General features: G+C 35.7%; 1 protein-coding gene across 1 annotated transcript in view; it reads right to left on the minus strand.

Moving 5' to 3' along the window:
* Positions 1 to 20,182, minus strand: part of LOC129226648 (GATA-type zinc finger protein 1-like) — a 40,489-nt gene extending 20,307 nt beyond the window's left edge. The window contains exons 1-2 of the mRNA XM_054861278.1: positions 19,845 to 20,182; positions 17,820 to 17,911 (exon numbers count right to left, since the gene is read on the minus strand). Coding sequence (XP_054717253.1) covers positions 17,820 to 17,911; positions 19,845 to 20,182 — 430 coding nt within the window. The remainder of the gene's footprint in view (positions 1 to 17,819; positions 17,912 to 19,844) is intronic.
* Positions 20,183 to 20,615: the final 433 nt, after the last annotated feature.

Below are 20,615 nucleotides of genomic sequence, written 5' to 3' on the forward strand. Positions count from 1 at the left end.
AATTGTTAGTTTCCTCCAATTTTAATCAATATTTTGGCATAAATCCAACAATGTGAAAAAAGAAAATTTTTAAAAAATACATTAAAAAATGCTCGCAAAAATTATTTCAAAATATCTACAAAAACCTTTAATTTTTCTGCATCAGACAAAATTTGTTCCAATGTTCCAAGGTAATTAGAACATGAAATATAATTGTTGTTAACTAATTTCATGCCAAAATTTAGGTGAGCCTTCAATTGGAAATTCATTGCTGATCAGACCATCGTTGAACAAACTTTTATTCAAATGCATCTCAAATTTTCAAAGTAATATATATATGATTTCCGCAAACATACATCGGTGACTCACAGTAGCTTCCCATCGGGGTGTCCTTGTCTTAACTTTAAGATATTTCCTCGCACTCGTTTTATAAATAATTTCGTCGCCTGATAATTCTCCAACATAAGACTAAAAAACAGAAAAATAAAATAATAGTTTAGAAAACTAAAAAAACACGCTTTTGTAGCAAAATGAACTAAAAAGTGAAAAATAATCTTTGGATGATAGTAGTTGACCAATCACTTAATTTTAATGTAATACAAAAAAGCGTGGGGGGCTTCTTATCAGTTGTCTTTAATTTCTTCCATTTGTTGTCCAAGCAAAAATGTAAATAGACAGCACCCCACGCTTTTTTGTATTACATTAAAATAAAGTGATTGGTCAACTACTATCGTCCAAAGATTATTTTTCACTTTTTACTTCATTTTGCTACAAAAGCGTGTTTTTTTAGTTTTCTAAACTATTTTTTTTTTTTTAATAAACTGTAAAGTGCGAAAGAGTTTGATTAAAAATTGACTTTATACCAATACTAAGCATGTCAGTATGAATTTTTTTTTTTTTTTTGTTAAAACGGAGATATATCGTAACACAAATCGCAATTAAAAATCCTCTCTCCTTTTTTTCCGAAAACGAGTTCAGTATTCAGATACGGGTGATTTAATTTTAATCTTCCAATTTTCGCCAATTAGTCCAGGATCTGACAGCACACATGTAAAAAAATTTGAGAGGGGAGATTTAAAAGAAAAAAAAAATTAATTGGTCTCCGAGAAAGTATTTTGGACTTGGTTGGACATCTTCCACCTGGTATACTGCCGTGCTAAGCACAGATGTGGTATCTGCACATTTTATCAAAACTGAGTTATTGTCACCATGTGGTCGTTAGTAATTTAATTTACCTAAATCTCAAAATTTTTCGCAGTTTGTGAATGCGAAATATTAAAAAAAGCTTAAAGAAAAAAGTCGTAACTGCACATTTTGCGTAGTTTGCTAAGGCAATTTGAACGTAAGTAACAAATACTAAGCCTTTAAAGTGGTATCTGCGCAGTTACCACTTTTTTCCTTGGTATTTTTTGTAGATACGACTTTTATACCTTAGTAAAGCAGCAGATTTAATGAATTTAATAATGTAGCAAGCAGTTTAGTGTAACAGAGAACTAAAATTAATTTATCGTTGAATAGCGGATATAAGTCGATTATAAAAAACCAATACAACTTTGCATAAATGTTCAAGTACATATTCCGCTTTTTTTATTTAAATTTGTACTTAAAGTGCAAATTCTTAAAAATGAAATGCATGTAAAATACCCATATCTAATTCTTTAATGCAAAAAACAGCGCACTTTATTCGACGGTCAATTATATTTTTATTTAAGTATCGTCTGCTGTCAAAATTATCTTCATGCTGGGTAAAAATGAATCTAGAAAACAAAACATTATGAAAATGATAACATCAAAGCATTCTTTGAATATAAAGAATAGAAAATTATTATGGTTTAAATTGTTTTAAATGTCCGAAATTTTGAAAATGGTATTTTTTGGAAGGTAGATTTTGTTAGATTTGTGTTAAAATAAAGCGGCAGCTAAGTCAAAATAGAGCAGAGTGTTATTTAATGATAAATTAAGCGCGTTTTACTTTTTGAGTTCAATGATTTTACTAAGATACAATGGCTCCCAAAAGTGTTCGTACACTTTGAAATTTTTTAGTAAAACCAAAATAACGCGAAACTGAATTCGAATATGAAGTCCAATATTTTTTTACATCATTCCTATGTCATTCTCAATAAAACACAGTAGTTTTTTAAAAATATTGACGGATTTCCTTTTTGAAATGAGTCAAAAAACGAAGAGACAGAGGAATAATACGCTACAAAAGTCATGGTACACTCAAATATTTTCGAATGAATTCGTGATTAAAACTATCATATGTCATTTTTTTATTATTTTTGCATTGTGTTGACCCTTAAAAATTATTTGGCTTGAATTTTTTGCCAATTTATTCCTTGATATTGTGCTTATTACTTTAAAATGGCTGGTATTCGTAAACAACCACAAACATCATTCGAAATTTGAATTTTTTCCTCACAGTAGCGGTAAATTGGTTTGAAATGTCTCTAAATTAGTTATTTTATTCCATTCTATAGTAAAGTGCTTGATGAAATGCTTTAAAGAAAAGAATCGGACCGAAAATAAGGTAAGAAAAGGTCAATCGGCAAAGTTGACAAAGCGTGATAGGAGATTTACAGTTAAAAATGTTATGAAAAATACACATTTGAGTGCTGTAAGAGTTTCTGCACAGTTGAATGAAAATTTTTACACTTAATTTTCCCCTAAAATTGTCAGCCAAGATCTATGATTAACTCGATTAAATGGGACCACTTCCTGCAGAAATTTTCTTGGCCGTGAGAAAAACAGAAGGCTTACGTTTTTCGTCACAAAATCAATGATAAATAAGCTCAAAATGTTTGGGAATTACGTCTTACTTTCAGATAAAAATAAATTCAACATTTTTGGTTAAATCATTGTATAATTGTAAGTAGAAGAAAAAATTAGGAACTTAATCTTAAGAACTTAGTTGGACCAGTTAATCAGGACGGTGATGGTGTTCTTGTGCGAGGGTGCATATCAGCATTAGAACTTGGTAGTTCGGAATTTTTTGATGAAATAATGATTAATGCTATTCGTTTAAATGTTTTAAAAACCAATTTTAAACTCTTAGCCAAAAATTTGGTTATTGGAAACAACTTTGTTTTTTATCAAGATAACGATAAGAAGTACATGGTTTTCAACGTTTGCGTCTAGTGCCTCAAAAATTGTCCTAAAGTTTAGAAAATACCCCCTAAATCTCCAGATTTGAACTTAATGTAACATATTTAGAGATATCTGAAGGCTAGATTACGAAAATATGGCTTTGAAACGAAAATAGAGCTAGAAATAGTAAAACTCGAAGTGTGGTTGAGACTTATTCAGAAATTACGCAAAAAAAAGGCATAAAAAAGAATCAAATATATTCCAAGACGTTTAAAAGGTCTTGTTGATACTGCATGATGTTTTACTAAATGGTAACTTAATAAAAAGTTAGATTATTCAATAATATATAGACATTTTGTAAAGTGTACGAAGACTTTTGTGACATAAAATTTCTGACAGTTTTTGGGTTTTTATTTTTAAAAAATTAAGTTTTAATATTTTTTTTAAAAATGTCAAGTAGTTTTGTTGAAAATTTATCATAGATCTTATAATTAAATACCTATTACGAAATATTAATTCTAACCAATGGAGAGGGTCCTATTTCAGTGAAAGTCGTAGGTGTACGAACACTTTTGGGAGCCACTGTATTTCTGTCGTATCTGTACAGATACCCCTAAAAGAGCCTTGTAATAGTCACTTACGGTGAAATTAACCTAGCATGTGAAAAGGTTTTGAAGAGAAAATTTATCGTAACTGCATTTATTAGTTTTAAATTAAGATTTTTACAAAAATACACTCTTATGTAGGTTAGATAAGTTAATTACCGGACAACTACCGCGAGTTGAACATTTAATTAAGTCACAAATCAAAGAAACGAGATGTAAAACTTTAATCATGAATTTCTCATTTTGAGCTCCACTGCAGATACCACATCTGTGCTTAGCACGGCAGTATACTGCCGTGCTAAGCACAGATGTGGTATCTGCAGTAGAGCTCAAAATGAGAAATCGACGATTAAAGTTTTACAACTCATTTCTTTGTTTTATGACTTAATTAAAGGCTCAACTTGCGGTAGTTGTTTCCTAAATAACTTATCTAAAAACCGTAAGAGAGTATTTTTGTAAAAATCTTAATTTAAAATTAATAAATGTAGTTACGACAAATTTTCTTTTCAAAACCTTTTCATATATTAAGCTATTTTCACCGTAAGTGACAATTACTAGGCATTTTTAGGGGTATCTGCACAGATATGACAAAAATATCTTAGTAAAACGTGCTCAAGGTATCATTAAATAATACTGAAAACATCTGCATTCTTTGGACTTAGCTGTTTCGCTTTATTTTGTTAATACAAATCTAACAGAATCTTATTTCTACTCTGGACAGTTAAAACTGTAATCCATAACAATTTTCTGTTTTTTATATTAAAAGAATGTGTTTTTATAATGTTTTATTTTCTAGATTCATTTTTACCGAGCCTGAAGATAATTTTCATAGCAGACGATACTTAAATAAAAATATTACTGGCCGTAGAATGAAATTCGTTTTTTTTTTCATGAAAGAATTTGATATGAATATTTTACATGCATTTCATTTTTCGAATTTACATTTTAAATAAACATTTGAATAGAAAAAGCTGAATATTTACTTTAACAATTATGCAAAGTTGTATTTGTTTTTATTATCAACCTGTATCAACTATTCAACGGTAAACTAATTTTTATTTCTGTGTTACAATAAACTGCTACATTATTAAATATGCTGCTTTACTAAGGTATAAAAGTCGCATCTACAAAAAATACTAAGGAAAAAAGTGGTAACTGCGCAGATACCACTTTAAAGGCTTAGTATTTGTCACTTACGTTCAAATTGCCTTAACAAACTCCGCAAACTGTGCAGTTACGACTTTTTTCTTAAAGCTTTTTTTAATATTTCGCGTTCACAAATCGCCAAAAAACTTGACATTTAGGTAAATTAAGCTACTAACGACCACCTGGTGACAATAACTCAATTTTGATAAAATGTGCAGATACCACATCTGTGCTTAGCACGGCAGTATATTGCTGCTATAAATTATTAAATATTTATTTTTTGTATAACACTTTTCCCTTTACAAATAGTAAAAAAAAAAAAAAAAAAAATGCGTATATTAAATGCGTTGAAACATGTTCAAATTTAAGTTAAAAAGTACGGTAAGTACAAATCTAATGTCTAATAAATCTAAAAAGTATTTATTAAAAGCTTTGTTATAAGTTGGTTGCAAACCTTTGCCACTACACTTACAGAAAGAGCAACAGGTTTCTGTACTTGCTGTACAAGTTTAGAAGGAGTTGGCACATTTGAAGCAATTACATACTGGAATAAAATCAGTCGTAAATGTCTGTAAATTATTTTCGGGCTCAAATCTTTTTTACTGTTGAAAAAACAAATTCAACCCGCAGTGCCGCAACCAGAAAATATTTTTTAGAGGACACACTTAATATTTTGCCAATCTGATAAGGGGGGTCCCCCGGAGAAATTTTTGAAATTGTAGTCCTAAGAACAGAGGTTTAAAGTGTCTGTGGTGATGTTACCGGGAGGAATATTTCGTAAGGACTTCTGAGGAAATTTTTAGAAACTGAAATCTTAAAAACTCTAAGGCGATATTTATTGATGTTAGGGTAAGGGAAAGGACTTAGCGGCATTTCCAATCGATTTTTTTTTGAAAACAAGAGTGAAATCTATCACCCCTCTCCCAAGTTTTCGAAATTGAAGTTCCTAAACGCTGTTACCGACAAACTTTGGTGATGTTAGAGAAGGGGGTGCTCTGAGGTTCTCCCCAAAAACATTTCGAAATAGAAGTCCTAAAAGACAAAGTTTTTATGTAGTATTTAGTGGTTTAAAGCTCTTCCCCGAATTTATTTTTTTGTAATTGTAGTTTTCTCATTTTCAGATTTTACACGGGAGCATTAGCTCACTCTATTTTAAGGGGACTGCGTGCTAAGCGCTTCAACCAATTGTCGTTTTAAAAAATCCAATCTTTGACGAATTGGATGGTATTAGAGAAAGGAGGTTCGAGGGCTTTATTCGGAATTTTTCCGAAATTGAAGCATTAAAAACGTTGGTAACGTTTGAGGCTCGGCAGTTTTTCAAAGCTGTACTTCCTAAAAAGGCAGTCTTAAAAGATTTTCGATGTTGTTAGAAGGCGAGGTCCCCTGCGAAATTGAAACCCTGAAAACGAGATCTGAGACGCTCTCGAATAGTTTTGGCTAGAGGAGGCTTCCAAACTATTGTATTTTGAAGACTTCAAATTTCCCTCCCAACATTCTATATTTTTTCCTATTAAAACTACTTCATTTTTCCAAGGCGCGTTCCGTTTCTTCTCTTTAAGAGTTTGGAATGTTTTTTAAAAATTAATATACTCGGCCTTCTGGGAAGGGGCAGGCCCCATGCCTCTCCCCCCTCCTTGGTTGCACCACTGTCACATGGGTCTAAGCCAGCAGCTTAATTATCAGTAAAATATGCTCAGTAAAATTTCGTTGAAAGTTTGTGATAAAATAATATCTCAATATATGATCCTTAGCATTTGTGTTAGTAAGCAGGAATTTTTCAATGTCAATGTTTTTAGCCTGATTCAGCTATAATCTAAGCTAATCTAAACATTTACAGAATGACCCTTTTCGTAATACCTGAACTAAGTATTCTGCTAATTTAATACTTTGTTCTGCGTAATACCGGTCAGGTGTTACACCAAAATCTCCAAATACTCGTATTTCATAGCTGTACAATAAAGACTACAGAACAAAGGTAGCAGTATTTTTTTTTCTTTTAATTTGGGGACAAGACTGTTTCCCTCCTTTTTGGGCCCATGGCAGAGAGCCATATGTTTACGCTCTGGTGCTTGTTGATGATGATGAGGATGACTTATTCCTCCGGTCTAGCCGCAGGCTGGACCATGTCCATGAGCCCAAGACTCCTCAAAAAATCATACACAAGGAGAGGACTGGAGTAAATGTCTTCTCTTTCCAGTCCCGCACAATGCAAAAGATGATCTGGAGATACCTGCACTTATCTACATTTAGTACAGGTCTCAAAAATTTTCTCACCTAAATGAAATGAAAGGCACTTGATGTGCCCACTTGCAAGCCTACTGATTGTAGTTTGAACGACTCTATCCGCCTTGATGGAAAGGGCACCACCTGGGGACTGCCTATTGTACCAGGGGTGGTTCGGAGGAGTCTTCCATAGTTCTTGGTTCAAAGTTTTCATTTTAGAACAAATTTCTGGGGAGGTCAAAGTTCTTCTCCACCCCAAATTTTCAATGACATCTTCCTTGGCCAGGAGGTCCGCTGCGTCATTGCCAAAGAGATCAATGTGGGATGGAATCCATTGGAGGTATATCTCATGTTGCTGGGTGAGTTCTTTAAGATTTTAAGGATTGAGACAGATGTTTTGTCTCCAACGTTTGTCCAGTTGCTAAAAGCTGGGATAGCACTGCGGCTGTCAGATAAAATCCATATTTCAGCAGAAGATGTTACCGTCTTGATGATTCTGAGAACTTCATCAATGGCAATTAACTCGGATCTAAAAACGGAACAGAAGTCAAATGCCTGGTGCTTGTCAATTCCTCTGGCAAAATTTACAGACTCACCCCCCCCCCCCCCCCGTTTTAAGGAACGAGAGAGTTAGACTATTTGTAAAGGAAAAACTATTTTTTGTATGGTTTTATCACAAGAAAAAGTTTATTTATTCATTTAATCGTAAAATGTGCTGCCCCCTGAAATAAACCGCCATTGGTGATAGCACAACGCCAACATCAGGAGCCAATAGTTGTTCAATGAGGAAGCAATCAATATGCAGTAAATTATTATTTAATTTGCTATAGGAACTAAGACGAAACTATTTAGGTGGCTGGTATTTTTATCTTATCTGTTAAGTTTTTTTCAGTTAGTAACTCCTTACTTTTTTAGTTTGATTAACTTTTGCATTACTCTCTTTTTTTTTCAGATTTTAAATGTTAATTATTTCTTGCATTTTCTGAATTTTTTAGAACAAGCTTATGTTTTTCGCCGGAAGCTCCCGGGGGTGGACTAGGTGCCCCGAAAGGGCGTCAACCTGGACTCCCAAAGCCCCTCCGGAATCCAAGTTTGTGCAAAAAGCCAAAGGCGCACAGGTTCGAGGGCGCAGGAGAAAAAAAAGCGGAAGTCGCTCATGTTCTGGGCAGAAAAAAGGAAACAAAGGCAAACAGGTTCAAAGATGAAAAAAAAAAAAAAAAAAAACGAAACCGTAAAGGCGCCCCTTTTTGTGCGCCCTTGCGGCTTCGTTTTTTACGGGGGGGGGGACGCACCGGCCCACGGGTTGGTTGGCCAGTTTGCCCCAGGAAGCACCACTCGAATATGCCGCCCCTCTGAAGTTGCCGCCTGGGGCAAGAACCCCGGCTTGCCCCACCCCCCGGTAGATCCGGCTCTGGAGGGAGGCTTTCGATTATGCGGATTTTTAGCAACAATAAGATACTGGGGCAAAGTATCGGTTACGTGGTCGTGGCGAGTTTACAAAAGTATAGGAGCCTCGGCCATTTCAAAAGTTTCATTAAAAAACAAAATCTTTGCCAAATAAATTAAATCATTAGAAACTGTTACACGTTCCAGTAAAATTTAAAATAAATCGCCGAATGAATAAAAAAATATCCGTTAAATAACATTAAAAGTTCCATTAAAATTTGAAATAATTTTTCAACTACGTTTCTGATCACCAAGCGACTACGTTCGAGTAACTCTGCCAGAAAGTAGTCAAACTTCTGATGCTATCTTCTCTAGCTTTACTAATAATAAAGCTGAAAGTCTGTGTCTCTGGATCTCTATTACGCATGTAACGCCTAGACTGTTCGGCCCATTTTCATGAAATTTGGCACAGAATGAGTTTGTAGCATAAAAGTGAGCACCTCGAAGCGATTCTTCGAAAATTCGATTTTGTTCCTTTTCTATTCCAGTTTTAAGAACATTTTATCGAGCAAATTATCTAACGTAGACGAGCAAATTCATCATCCATTATTTGTAAAAAATGTACAGACGAACCAAATGACCTGTTAATTTTCTACTACGGGCAAAGCCGTGCGGGTACCACTAGTGTAAAATATTTGTTGATTCTGCTATAAGATATTGTTTCTTTATAAAAAAAAAGACCCTAGAGTGCAGATGTCAGTTTTAAAGCTCCTATTTGGTTAGTAAAGCTGTGTTTTGTTATAAAATTTATTTCTTTTAGGGACTAAAAAAATATTTTTAAATAAGAAAAGAACCGACTTCAAGAAACAAAGAGGAACTGAAAAATAAAAAATAATTCGTCATACTTACACACGATTTCCTACCAAAGCCTATAAATTAAATTTATTTTACAATTCCAATACAAAAATCAACTAAACTAATTACCCAATTATAAAATAAACAATGATGCGATGAATTATTTTAATACCTAACTAGCTGCGTCGCCCGGCTTTGCACGGTCCACCTCAAAAATAAAAGTTATGTCAAGTGACGCGAGTTCAACACTCAGGCTTGAACCAAAAAAAAAAAAAAAAGTCAGTGTAGTTTTGCGGCAGATTGCGGAAAACCCCCCAAAAAAGTAAACAATTTAAATCCCCTGATTACAGGAAAAGCCTCAAAACAAAAACAAGAATTTTACCTGTTCATATTCGAGAAAAGAAATGGCAACAGATCTTTCATCTCAATGATTTTCTTCACGCTGTAAATTTTAATAAAAGCGTTCATCCGGAAAGTTGAGTTGAAGCACTGAATAATAATTTGAATGGAGGAAAGCCTTCGAAAAATATGGATTTTATTTTGAAATCTAAGAGTCATAATTAATAATTTTTAATTGATATCTCCGCTAATTATTATCGGAGGATTATGTTAAATAGCCAAACATGAAGACGGGAAGATGACGAATCCATCGATACCTGGTTCGATGGTCAGTTCACTGTCGTTCGGGAGAAGAAGCTTGGACATAGATAGATAGATAGATACTCAGATTTTATATGTATAAGATTATATATACGATTTCTTAGTTTTTAATAACCTTTTGAAGTCGAGGCCTCCTATCAAGTACTACCTAACGTAATTGAGTAGGTTTAGTTTAAAGACTTATTTTGCGTTTAGTTAAATCAGTGTTCAACTCAGGATTCTGTGGGTTATCAGTTACGTTAGGTAATAGTTTATAGAAATTCCCGACTTCAAAAGGTTATTGAAAATGAAGAAATCGTATATGATTAGTTTGGTATTAAAATAATTCATCGTATAGTAATTAAAATCAGTGTTTTTTTATAATTGGGTGTTTAGTTTAGTTGATTTTTGTATTGAAATTGTAAAGTAAATTTGATTTATAGGTTTGGGTAGGAAATCGTCTGTAAGTATGACCGACAGTATCGTATGTAAGTATATGCTACATGAGTAATATTATATACATTAGTAAGAATATAATTAAAATTTACAGACGACGCCTTGAAAATCAAACATCCTGATGGCGTGAGAGTTATTTTTATTTATTTATTTAAACCCCACCAATCACCACTGTACCAACCCCGGTGAGGGTTTAACCGGATGTGGTGACTGGGGGGAACATAACAGATCACGAGCGACACTCGCTGGTACAATTTTGATAATTACAAAAACCAATAACAATACTAAGATAACAAACAATAAAAAGAACTAAATAAAAGAACTAATATACAAGTGAATAAGCTAAATAAGACTGGGATGGCTGGTAAATACAATGTAAACACGCAGTTTTGAAAGTTTTTAGGCTGGATATTTAAAGTCATCTGCTTGAGAAATGAGAAGCGACATTATTTTATGCATATTCTTGCGTGTAACTGGATGAGATAGAATGTGTGAAATATTTTTGGAGAAAGAAAAGTTGGAATTATAAGTGCAATGGAAAGAGGTGGTTAGAGGACAGTTGAATATGTAATGTTCAGGAGTTCCAGGTTGACTGCATACACATAATGGTGAGCTAATTAACTTAAATCTGTGTAGATACGCTGGAAATGGTCCATGTGCACTTAGAAATTGTACTTCTACTGGATGTTTGCAGCGTTGTTTTAGTTTTACTTTTGGCAGGAAATCATGAACTCTCCGACCAGTTTCTGGTGTGTCCCAGATTTCCTGCCAATTTTGAAGAAGTTCAGACCAGAGGAGATATTTGAGGAAAGATTTTGGCAACGGGAATTTTATAGACGAATGGATGTGTAAGATTCATTGCTGCGGTTTTAGCTAAAAAGTCGGCTCGTTCATTGCCGAAGTGTCCCATATGAGCTCTAATCCAGTTTAGTTTTATATTTGGGTTTTCTCTGTAGAGAGTTTGAATGTCTCTGACCAACTTTGAGGTATGCATCGGGTCCATTATCGCTTTGAGAGAAGACATACTATCTGAGAATATTGTAGTGCTCGAGATAATATTTTTTGATGCGATATAGTGTAAAGCGTGAAAAATGGAGAAAAGTTCAGCTTGAAAAACTGAATTATTTACAGTTAGTTTGGCTGACCAATCGTAGACAACCTGATTATTGGAGATGTGGGTGAATGCTGATGCTGTTCCATCACATATTTTCGAACCGTCCGTGAAAATTCCTGTATGAAGTATTGAAACATTAGGTTCTTCTAGACTAATATACGGAATTGCACACTGTAATTTTGGATGTTCTGTCCATTTTGGTATACGCCCAAAATGTCGCGGCCCAAAATGTCGCCGGACCACAATGTCGCCGGCCCGAAATGTCGCCAGTCCAAAATGTCGCCGGTCCAAAATGTCGCCAGTACAAAATGTCGCCGGCCCAAAATGTCGCCGGTCCAAAATGTCGCCGGTCCACAATGTCGCCGGCCCAAAATGTCGCCAGTCCAAAATGTCGCCAGTCCAAAATGTCGCCGTCCCAAAATGTCGCCGGTCCAAAATGTCGCCGGCCCAAAATGTCGCCAGTCCAAAATGTCGCCGGTCCAAAATGTCGCCGGCCTAAAATTCGCTAGTTCAATTTGTACGAAAAATTTAAATGTACGTCGATGCTTTCCAGCATAAAAGTTGCGAAAGAATATTAATTGCCTTTCAAAGTAAGTTCCTTCAAAAATTCCAAACGTTTTCTCCTGTCTTAATTCGTAAACATCAGATTAATTCCAGAAAATTAATTGTTTTCAGAAAAACATACGTTTTTCTGTATACTATTACAAACGTAAACATGTGAAAGGCTGCTGCAACGGAATTCTCTTTCTCGTTTAATCTGATTAATAATAATACTCAAGATGTAACATAAAGGATCATGATGTAACGCAAGGATTCAGACAAAAAATTGGTATGGAAGTAAAACTAAACTGTTCTAAACATGAATGAAAGAATAGTGAGGCGCAATTTGAATATGGCGAGAGAATAGTCGGTTTGTATTTTTTGGCGTAATGAAGTAAAAACAAATAACTCCTTCATTCTAGCATATTATTACGGTAGCGACAGGTCAGTCATTTAGGGGATCAGGCGGAATGGCCCTCGACTTTGAATTTTTTTTTACATACTAGTGGGAGTGGTTTTTATAGCAATCCTATGAAATTTGCATTGGTTATACATACGCCCGTTATCCTCCCTCTCCCCTTTCACTGGAAAAATTCAAAATCACGGGCCAGAGTGGAAATAAAGTAGAAAAGTATCTTAATGAAATTTAATTTTCTCATAGATTTATCAACATTACCCTAAGAACTGTAAAAAAAAAAAAAAAAAAACTACGTTTTCAGTGAGATATACGTTGGTTAAAGTAAGATCAAAACTGCCGTGGGAACTCCCATCTCTTATGAGTAAAATTCTGAAATTACGTCGAAATGTTCAACGTCAAATCTTTTGAAATCAATGAAACCCGTAACTGCTAAAACAGGTGTCTTTCACTCAGATTTTTGAAAAACGACTCTACGCGATGACAAATATTTTCAATTCTCAACATTCATGAAATTTATATATTCGATAGAACATCAAGGGATAATTTCAGAACAGCTATTTTATTGAAGGTTTTCAAGAGGATACTTTCATGCATGCGAAGTAGCGCTTGTCAGCTAATCACATTTTCCAATTTTAAATAGAAAAGAAAAAATTTCATAATGTAGGGTGAAATAACTGATATCAATGAGATTATTCAGATCAATTTTGACCTAGACTTATTTTTAAAATGAGTTTCAAAAAGTAATAGTTCCAGCTCAATATAGCTTGGTAATTCAGAAAGAAAAGAATATTGATAATAATAATAATAAACAAATAAGTTTTTCTCTCTCAGAAAAAAATGCTGTTTTAATTAGTGAATTTTTACTACGCAAATTATATAAGAATGCAAACTCAGTTTTTATTTAACACCCACGTTAGTTAAAGTGCTACAAAAATGAGAGGAATACACGGCTAATTTAGATTTTATTGATATCATGCTCAACCTCTCATATATAAATTCAGTATATTTTTCATTGTTTATTTAATTACACTGACTCACGTAAACGATTACGAAACTCAACTTAGAACGAAAATAAGGCTTGTTTTCGTTTAATTTCACTTGTATACTACATTTTTGTATGAATCCTCGCATTACTTCTTGAGATATAGCAGTCACATAAAACGATAAAAATTATTCTGTGATCCATCCTTTTGGGATGACTGAAGCAAAAAATAAATGAGCAACTCGCCCTTTAAGATATACCTGTAGACCAAATTTTGTCTTAACCCTTGTACAGTAGATCCTCGTTTTACGCGGGTGTTATGTTCCACGGAAATGCTGCGTAAATCGAAACCGCGTAAATTGAGACCTAATATTAGTGTCAAAATAGGAATTACGTTCCGTAGATTAAAAAAAATACTTCATTCTAGTGATGACTAATTGTATAATAAGTTTAATGTGTACTTATATCAATTTTTATGCACAATATGCATAAAGAAAACAAACTAATTTCGTGTTCTGTTTATGAAGAAGAGCCGACTATGATAGTTTTTTGGTAGTCATTAAGAATTTTTCCTCCAATTCTTTGCTTAGCATTAACTCATCCATGATCACTTGCGTCATTTCCATAATAGAATCTTCTTTCACTAACAAATCAGAAAGATCATTCCTATTGTCTACGGATGGTTCGAAAATTTTCAATGTGAGCGTTTTTGGTTGTGTGTCACCGGAGTCGGTATCCGCGTTGGTTTTGACCTCCTTTGTCACTCCTAAAAGCTCTTCTTCCAGTGAGTTCTGAACTGTGTGAGTTTAATCACTTTACTTCTGATGGAAAAAGCTCTGGAACCAATCGCATAAAATGTCTCCAAGGACCCAAGTTCGATTATTAGCACGCCAAAATGCAGTTAGTTACGTGTAATCTGCAATCTTTAGGAGCTTGGGTTTTGAAAGAGAGGAAAATGTTACCTGTTTGCATTGCCGCATCTGCGTAAAACCGAAACTCATCCGCGTAAATAAAATAAAGGTGTCAAATCTTCAACCGCGTATAATCGAAACCGCGTAAAATAAACCCGCTGAAAACGAGGTTCTACTGTATTACTTTTTGAGATATATCAATCACAGATAATAAAAAAGAAAGGAAAAAACATTCGATTGCTCCACCCTCTGGTGTTATTGAGCCAAAATCTGTCCCCCTGCTGCTTCCTAACATTTTATTTGATTCCATTCATCATTTTTTGAGCAATGACAGTCACGCATATCGATGAAAACGTTCAGTTACTCCACTATCTTGAACGAATTGACGCAAAAAAACCACGCAGCCCTAAATCATATATGGGTACTTGCGGCTATCGTTCGAATTCTTACTACAGGTTTTGACGTAGAATGGCCCCAAAAACTCGGCCACATACAAACGCACACTATTCTTGAAGAAAAGTGTAAAATAATTTAGCGAACGTCAGAACTGAACGCCGTCAGAACGTTTTACAGTTGGTAGATAGCGAGTCACAAGAAATAAGATAACGTAACGCTTGTATTCTATTTGTTTGCTGAAAAACAGCCGAGAGTTGCGAATCAAAACGGAATAATCTTTTTAGAATTTATCATGAAACTCAGTTAGTCCAGTCCCATTTTTAACGAAGACATTCATTAAAGGCAGTAACCATTTATTCTGCAAATTTGGTGTTAAACATCATTTTGTACATTTAAATTTTTCTTACCAACTGAATAAACGAATTTTGGATCTACGACATTTTTACAGGCGACATTTTGGCCCGGCGACATTTTGGACAGGCGACGTTTTAGCCCGGCGACATTTTGGACCGGCGACATTTTGGATCGGCAATATTTTGGCCCGGCGACATTTTGGACCGGCGACATTTTGGCCGGCGACATTTTGGACCGACGACATTTTGGACCGACGACATTTTGGACCGGCGACATTTTGGACAGGCGACATTTTGTCCCGGCGACATTTTGGATCGGCAATATCTTGGCCCGGCGACATTTTGGACCGGCGACATTGTGGGCCGGCGACATTTTGGACCGGCGACATTTTGGACCGGCGACATTTTGGACCGGCGACATTTTGGACCGGCGACATTTTGGCCCGGCGACATTTTGGAACGGCGACATTTTGGACAGGCGACATTTTGTCCCGGCGACATTTTGGATCGGCAATATTTTGGCCCGGCGACATTTTGTCCCGGCGACATTTTGGATCGGCAATATTTTGGCCCGGCGACATTTTGGACCGACGACATTGTGGGCCGGCGACATTTTGGGCCGGCGACATTTTGGACCGGCAACATTTTGGACAGGCGACATTTTGGACCGGCGACATTTTGGTCCGGCGACATTTTGGCCCGGCGACATTTTGGAACGGCGACATTTTGGCCGCGACATTTTGTCCCGCGACATTTCGGTGGCGACATTATTTTGACCCCAAACCGTCCATTTTTGGCTGGCTTCTTCAAAGTTATTAGATGAGAAAGTATTATTTGGTGATATTTGAATTGTGGTTTTCCTGATAAATATGTTTCCCAAAGCTAATTTTCGATGAATTGTAAGAGCAATTGGTGGAATACCCGCAAGAACATGCAAAGTGGTATGAGCTGATGTGTTATATGCTCCTAAGACAACAAGGAGGAAATGACGTTGAATAGTTCCTAATTTCTTCAGATCTTTCTGCTTCAAAAATTGACCCCATACTGCAACTCCATAAAGAATTGAAGGCTCTATTACTGTTTGGTATAGCAATCTGCGTAGTTGGATATTTGCTCCCCAAGATTTTCCAGAGATGCATTGTAGCTTACTCAGAAGAAGAATTGATTTTTTATGGATTTTTTCCAAGTGTGCTGAGCAGCTGAGCTTTTTATCCAGCCTGACTCCAAGATAATCAATTTCTTTGTACCTTTTGATGAAATTGTCGCCAAGTTTTATGATGGGCTGTCGAACGTAGTTTCTAGATTTAGAAAGAAATAGGGATTTTGTTTTCTCTGGACAAGCTTGTAACTGGTTTTCTTGGAGCCAATCATGCAATCTTCTAAGTGCTTCATTGGCCGAGGACTCGAGTTCATTCCGAGTTGAGGCTGACACTACAAAGATGATATCATCTGCAAATGCTTGCATATGGACGTTTTCAGGCCATGAAATGTCAAGTAGTGGTGCTAAAACGAGGTTCCAAAGTTCTGGGCCACTACAAGACCCTTGCGGACATCCTTTGGATGGGGTTGCGTTCACCAAAGTGGAACCTGAAAAGATTGTAATATTTCTTCCTGATAAAAAAACTCTTGTATAATTCATAAACACCACTTTCGCACTTTGAACGAAGGAGTTGCTGCAATATCGATGTCCATGTTATATTGTCAAAGGCTCCAATTACATCGATTGAAATCAAAAGGGTCAGCCTGTCATTATTTATGCAGTTGTAAATTTTATCAAAAAATTTTGTGAAGCATTCTCCGTAGAGTGTACAGATGTAAATCCAAATTGATGAGGACTATTGAGACCAGAGCTATAAAGATGGTACTGTAATCTGTTAAAAACAAGCTTTTCTAGAATTTTTGATAAAACGGGAAGTAATGTGATTGGCCTATATGACGCAAATAAATTAAGTGGTTTGCCATGTTTGTGAAATAGAAGAAGAACACCCTGTTTCAGAGCTTTGGGAAAGTATCGAAACTGAAGGCAGGCATTAAATAAATTCAACAATAGATCTGGAAAAACAGAGTGAACATAACTCCAAATATAGGAATCAAGGCCGTCATAACCTGGGGCTTTATTTTTTGGCAGTTGTTTTATGGCAAAATTTACTTCCTGCGATGTGAATGCTGGAGATTCAGGTAAAGTGACTGAATGGTCATTGGCTCTTATATTATCTGATGCCGGCGTGAGAGTTAAATATTGTTCAGCAAAACCCCTCCGTCGAGAAAATGCACCGTTCACGGCAAAACCACGTGACCTGTGACGTATCTCTCGGCTGACGCAAGTTGGCTAACGTAGCCACAACGTATGAAATTAAAAGTTTTTTAGTTTTTTTTGGGGGAACTCCTCATCAGATACAGACGAAACTACCATGGGACCATCTGGAAAGTATACCCTTTCAAAAAAAAAAAAAAAAAAGCATTTTTCAAATCGGTCCAGGCGTATTGGAGAAATCAGAAAACATACATAAAAATCCACATACGAATACATAACCTCCTTTGAAGTCAGTTAAAAAGAAATAAACACTTTTTGTAATTTCAAAATAACAGGCGAATAACATTTAAGAAACATGCGCATAATAATAATAAAAAAGAAATAAAGCTAATGTTCTAAAATTAATAAACATTCTGAAATTCAAAAAGAACAAAAATACTAAAAATGATTCATTTACAAAAATAAAATAATTCACCTTCGGTATTAACACATGCATAAGTGCTGCTATCTTCTTCATCAGAACTTTCAATATAATGTATAAACATCCTCTTTTTCTTTGGAGATAATCTAAATGTAGAAGCAAAAATAGTAGTAATTCAAAATAGTAGGATGTATTATACTGTCCTACTATCACGAAAAAAGCCACCGCCGAAATGCCTGCGCCTTTCTACTGCTATAGTAACGAGGCGCGTCTCATTTTTTCAAGGGAAGCTTAATGCTGGAAAAACCCGTACGACTGCACAAAGGCGAGCAGGCGAGTGGCGAAATGGCGCTAAAAAGCCTTCCTGCTAACCCTTGCAGAAAATAAACGTAGTCCGTTTCTATAGCAGTAGACGGCCTTAGACTTGACGGCGGGAGCTTTTCTCGTGAAAGCCAAGACAGTACCTTATACTTATGTTTTTTTTTTTTTTTTTTTTTTAATATAACAGCTAAGCCAGCTACACACGCACAGTTTCAACTGACAGTTTGAACTGACAGTTTCACTTTTCAGTTTATCCTCTACATGTGTGGGCATTTCGGACTCATTTCAATTGTTAAAACCGAAGTAATCAACTGATAGTTGTAGTAAAATAGTAAATGAATGAATAAATAAGTGAACGAATAAAGGAAGGAGAGTAAATGAAGTAATTAATAAATGAATACGTAAGTGATTTATAAATGTTTGTTTATATTTGACTATTAAAAATACGTGAAATACACCGCTAGCTCAGTCATTTCCAGCCGAGGACTGCAGTTTCGTGCTTATTAGCACTCATCAGCCCGGCATAGGAAAGTGACTGAGCTGGAGATGGAAAACCTCTTAAGGAAGCCAAGAGTGCGAAACAAACTGGTAGCTAATATAGAATTAGCACAGACCAGACGAGTGACCGAAGCAATGGTTCGGTTCAACTCGAAGATTGAACGCGAGGCAAGGTATATTCAGTAAATTACCGCCCATTAGCCAGGGCTAAAGCAGAAATACGTGAAATACACCGTCAGCTCAGTCATTTCCAGCCGAGGACTGCAATTTCGTGCTTATTAGCACTCATCAGCCCGGCATAGGAAAGTGACTGAGCTGAAGATGGAAAACCTCTTAAGGAAGCCAAGAGTGCGAAACAAACTAATATACCTTGCCTCTTCACTTTGCTCCGCATTTCCCAAACCACAATTTATTTTACAGCTCAAAAAGTTAATGGAAAAAGACACCTTAGCTTTTAACTTTTATTTGTCAAATTGTTTTTTTAGACACATATGTCCCACCCGTAGTTGTTGACTTCCACTACTACGCACGTTGTTTCGGAAAATGTCCCTAATACTCCACCTTTGCAACTTTAAGCTGAAACTTACACACATGTCTTGGTTTTCAGACTGTATGTATATACTGTCTGGCTTTCACGAGTAAAGCTCCCGCCGTCAAGTCTGAGCCGGTCTACTGCCATAGAAACGGACTTCGTTCATTTTCTGCAAGGGTAGGCAGGAATGCTTTTTGGCGCCATTTTGCCACTCGTCTGCTCGCCTTTGTGCAGTCGCTATAGCAGTAGACAGGCGCAGACATTTCGGCGGTGGCTTTTCTCGTGATGGCCGGGCAGTAGACCCCGTTGGCAATCAAAGGGACATACGGTATGGCTAAGATAAGAATGAGGTTTTACCTAAAGAGTGTTCATTTCTTCTTGGGGAGATCACTTAAAAGAGGAAGTGTTATTGGTACGTGTTTCAGTTGAACCACTCTTACAAAATACCTTGAAGGTAACTCTTGACACAGTGTCAACTACTGTTTCCCAATTCAGGGACCCCCCTCAAATTAACTAATATTAAAGTAATTAATAACTTCACATCATAATAATAAAAAAGTTTGCTATCACTTCTAATACTATGAATATTTCCATTATAGAATTGTTTCCTATGTTTATGATTGTGGACTGAATTCATCTTTGTAGACTGAATTAGGATTTTAAAAATATTGGGAACTTGCTATAAGCAACTAGTACAAATGAAAATTCTTTAAATTAAAGATACTTACTGGAATTTTGAATTAATAACCAACTTCCATTCATTATTGATGAATTTATTCTCCATTTTTATCAATACACCACGAAAACTGGGGTCGTGCAGGGGAGGAGAACGCCTCGGGGTAAAGCTTTTCCTTTTTCGACAGCCAACCAGTTCCCTTTTTTCGCAGTCGGAGTTACTTGAGTTTACTGATGCAAATGTGGAACTCGAACACTCCGTCAAATCGGTGTCGCAACTCTTTGGAGTTGACGATTCGTATTCGAAATGGTCTTCACCATAATCATATTGAGTCAGTTGAGGAGTATTCGAAAGAAAGTCGAAGTCAAAGTTAGTAAAGCTCTCGTACATTCTGAAATCAAATAAAGAATAGATTAAACATGGGATTTTTAAAAATATGTAATATGCAGAGCAAGGACGGATACAAGGTGGGGGGGGGGCGACCGCCCCCTCCCCCTCAGCAAAGAGAAGTATAACCGGGCACTTACCAAAATTAACAAAGAAAAAAAGAAAAATACAACTGAAGAATATTCGCAAATCAAGTAAATATTCGCAAAATGCTCCAGAGAAAAAAGAACATTATTTTCTGCCTTTTAGGAATAAGTAATTTATAAAAAAAAAATTTCTTTCTTGTTGAGATTGAATTTTGGCTTGAAAATATGATGAAACAAAAAGCTCAAGATCTTCGCCAGAGAAAGAATAAGTCTAACGGGCATAAATGCAAGTCATACAGGGGAAAGGGGGAAGGAAACATAACCTTCGAAATCAGACATTCAGAACGGCC

Source organism: Uloborus diversus, chromosome 7, assembly GCF_026930045.1.
Source record: "Uloborus diversus isolate 005 chromosome 7, Udiv.v.3.1, whole genome shotgun sequence".
Taxonomy (NCBI): domain Eukaryota; kingdom Metazoa; phylum Arthropoda; class Arachnida; order Araneae; family Uloboridae; genus Uloborus; species Uloborus diversus.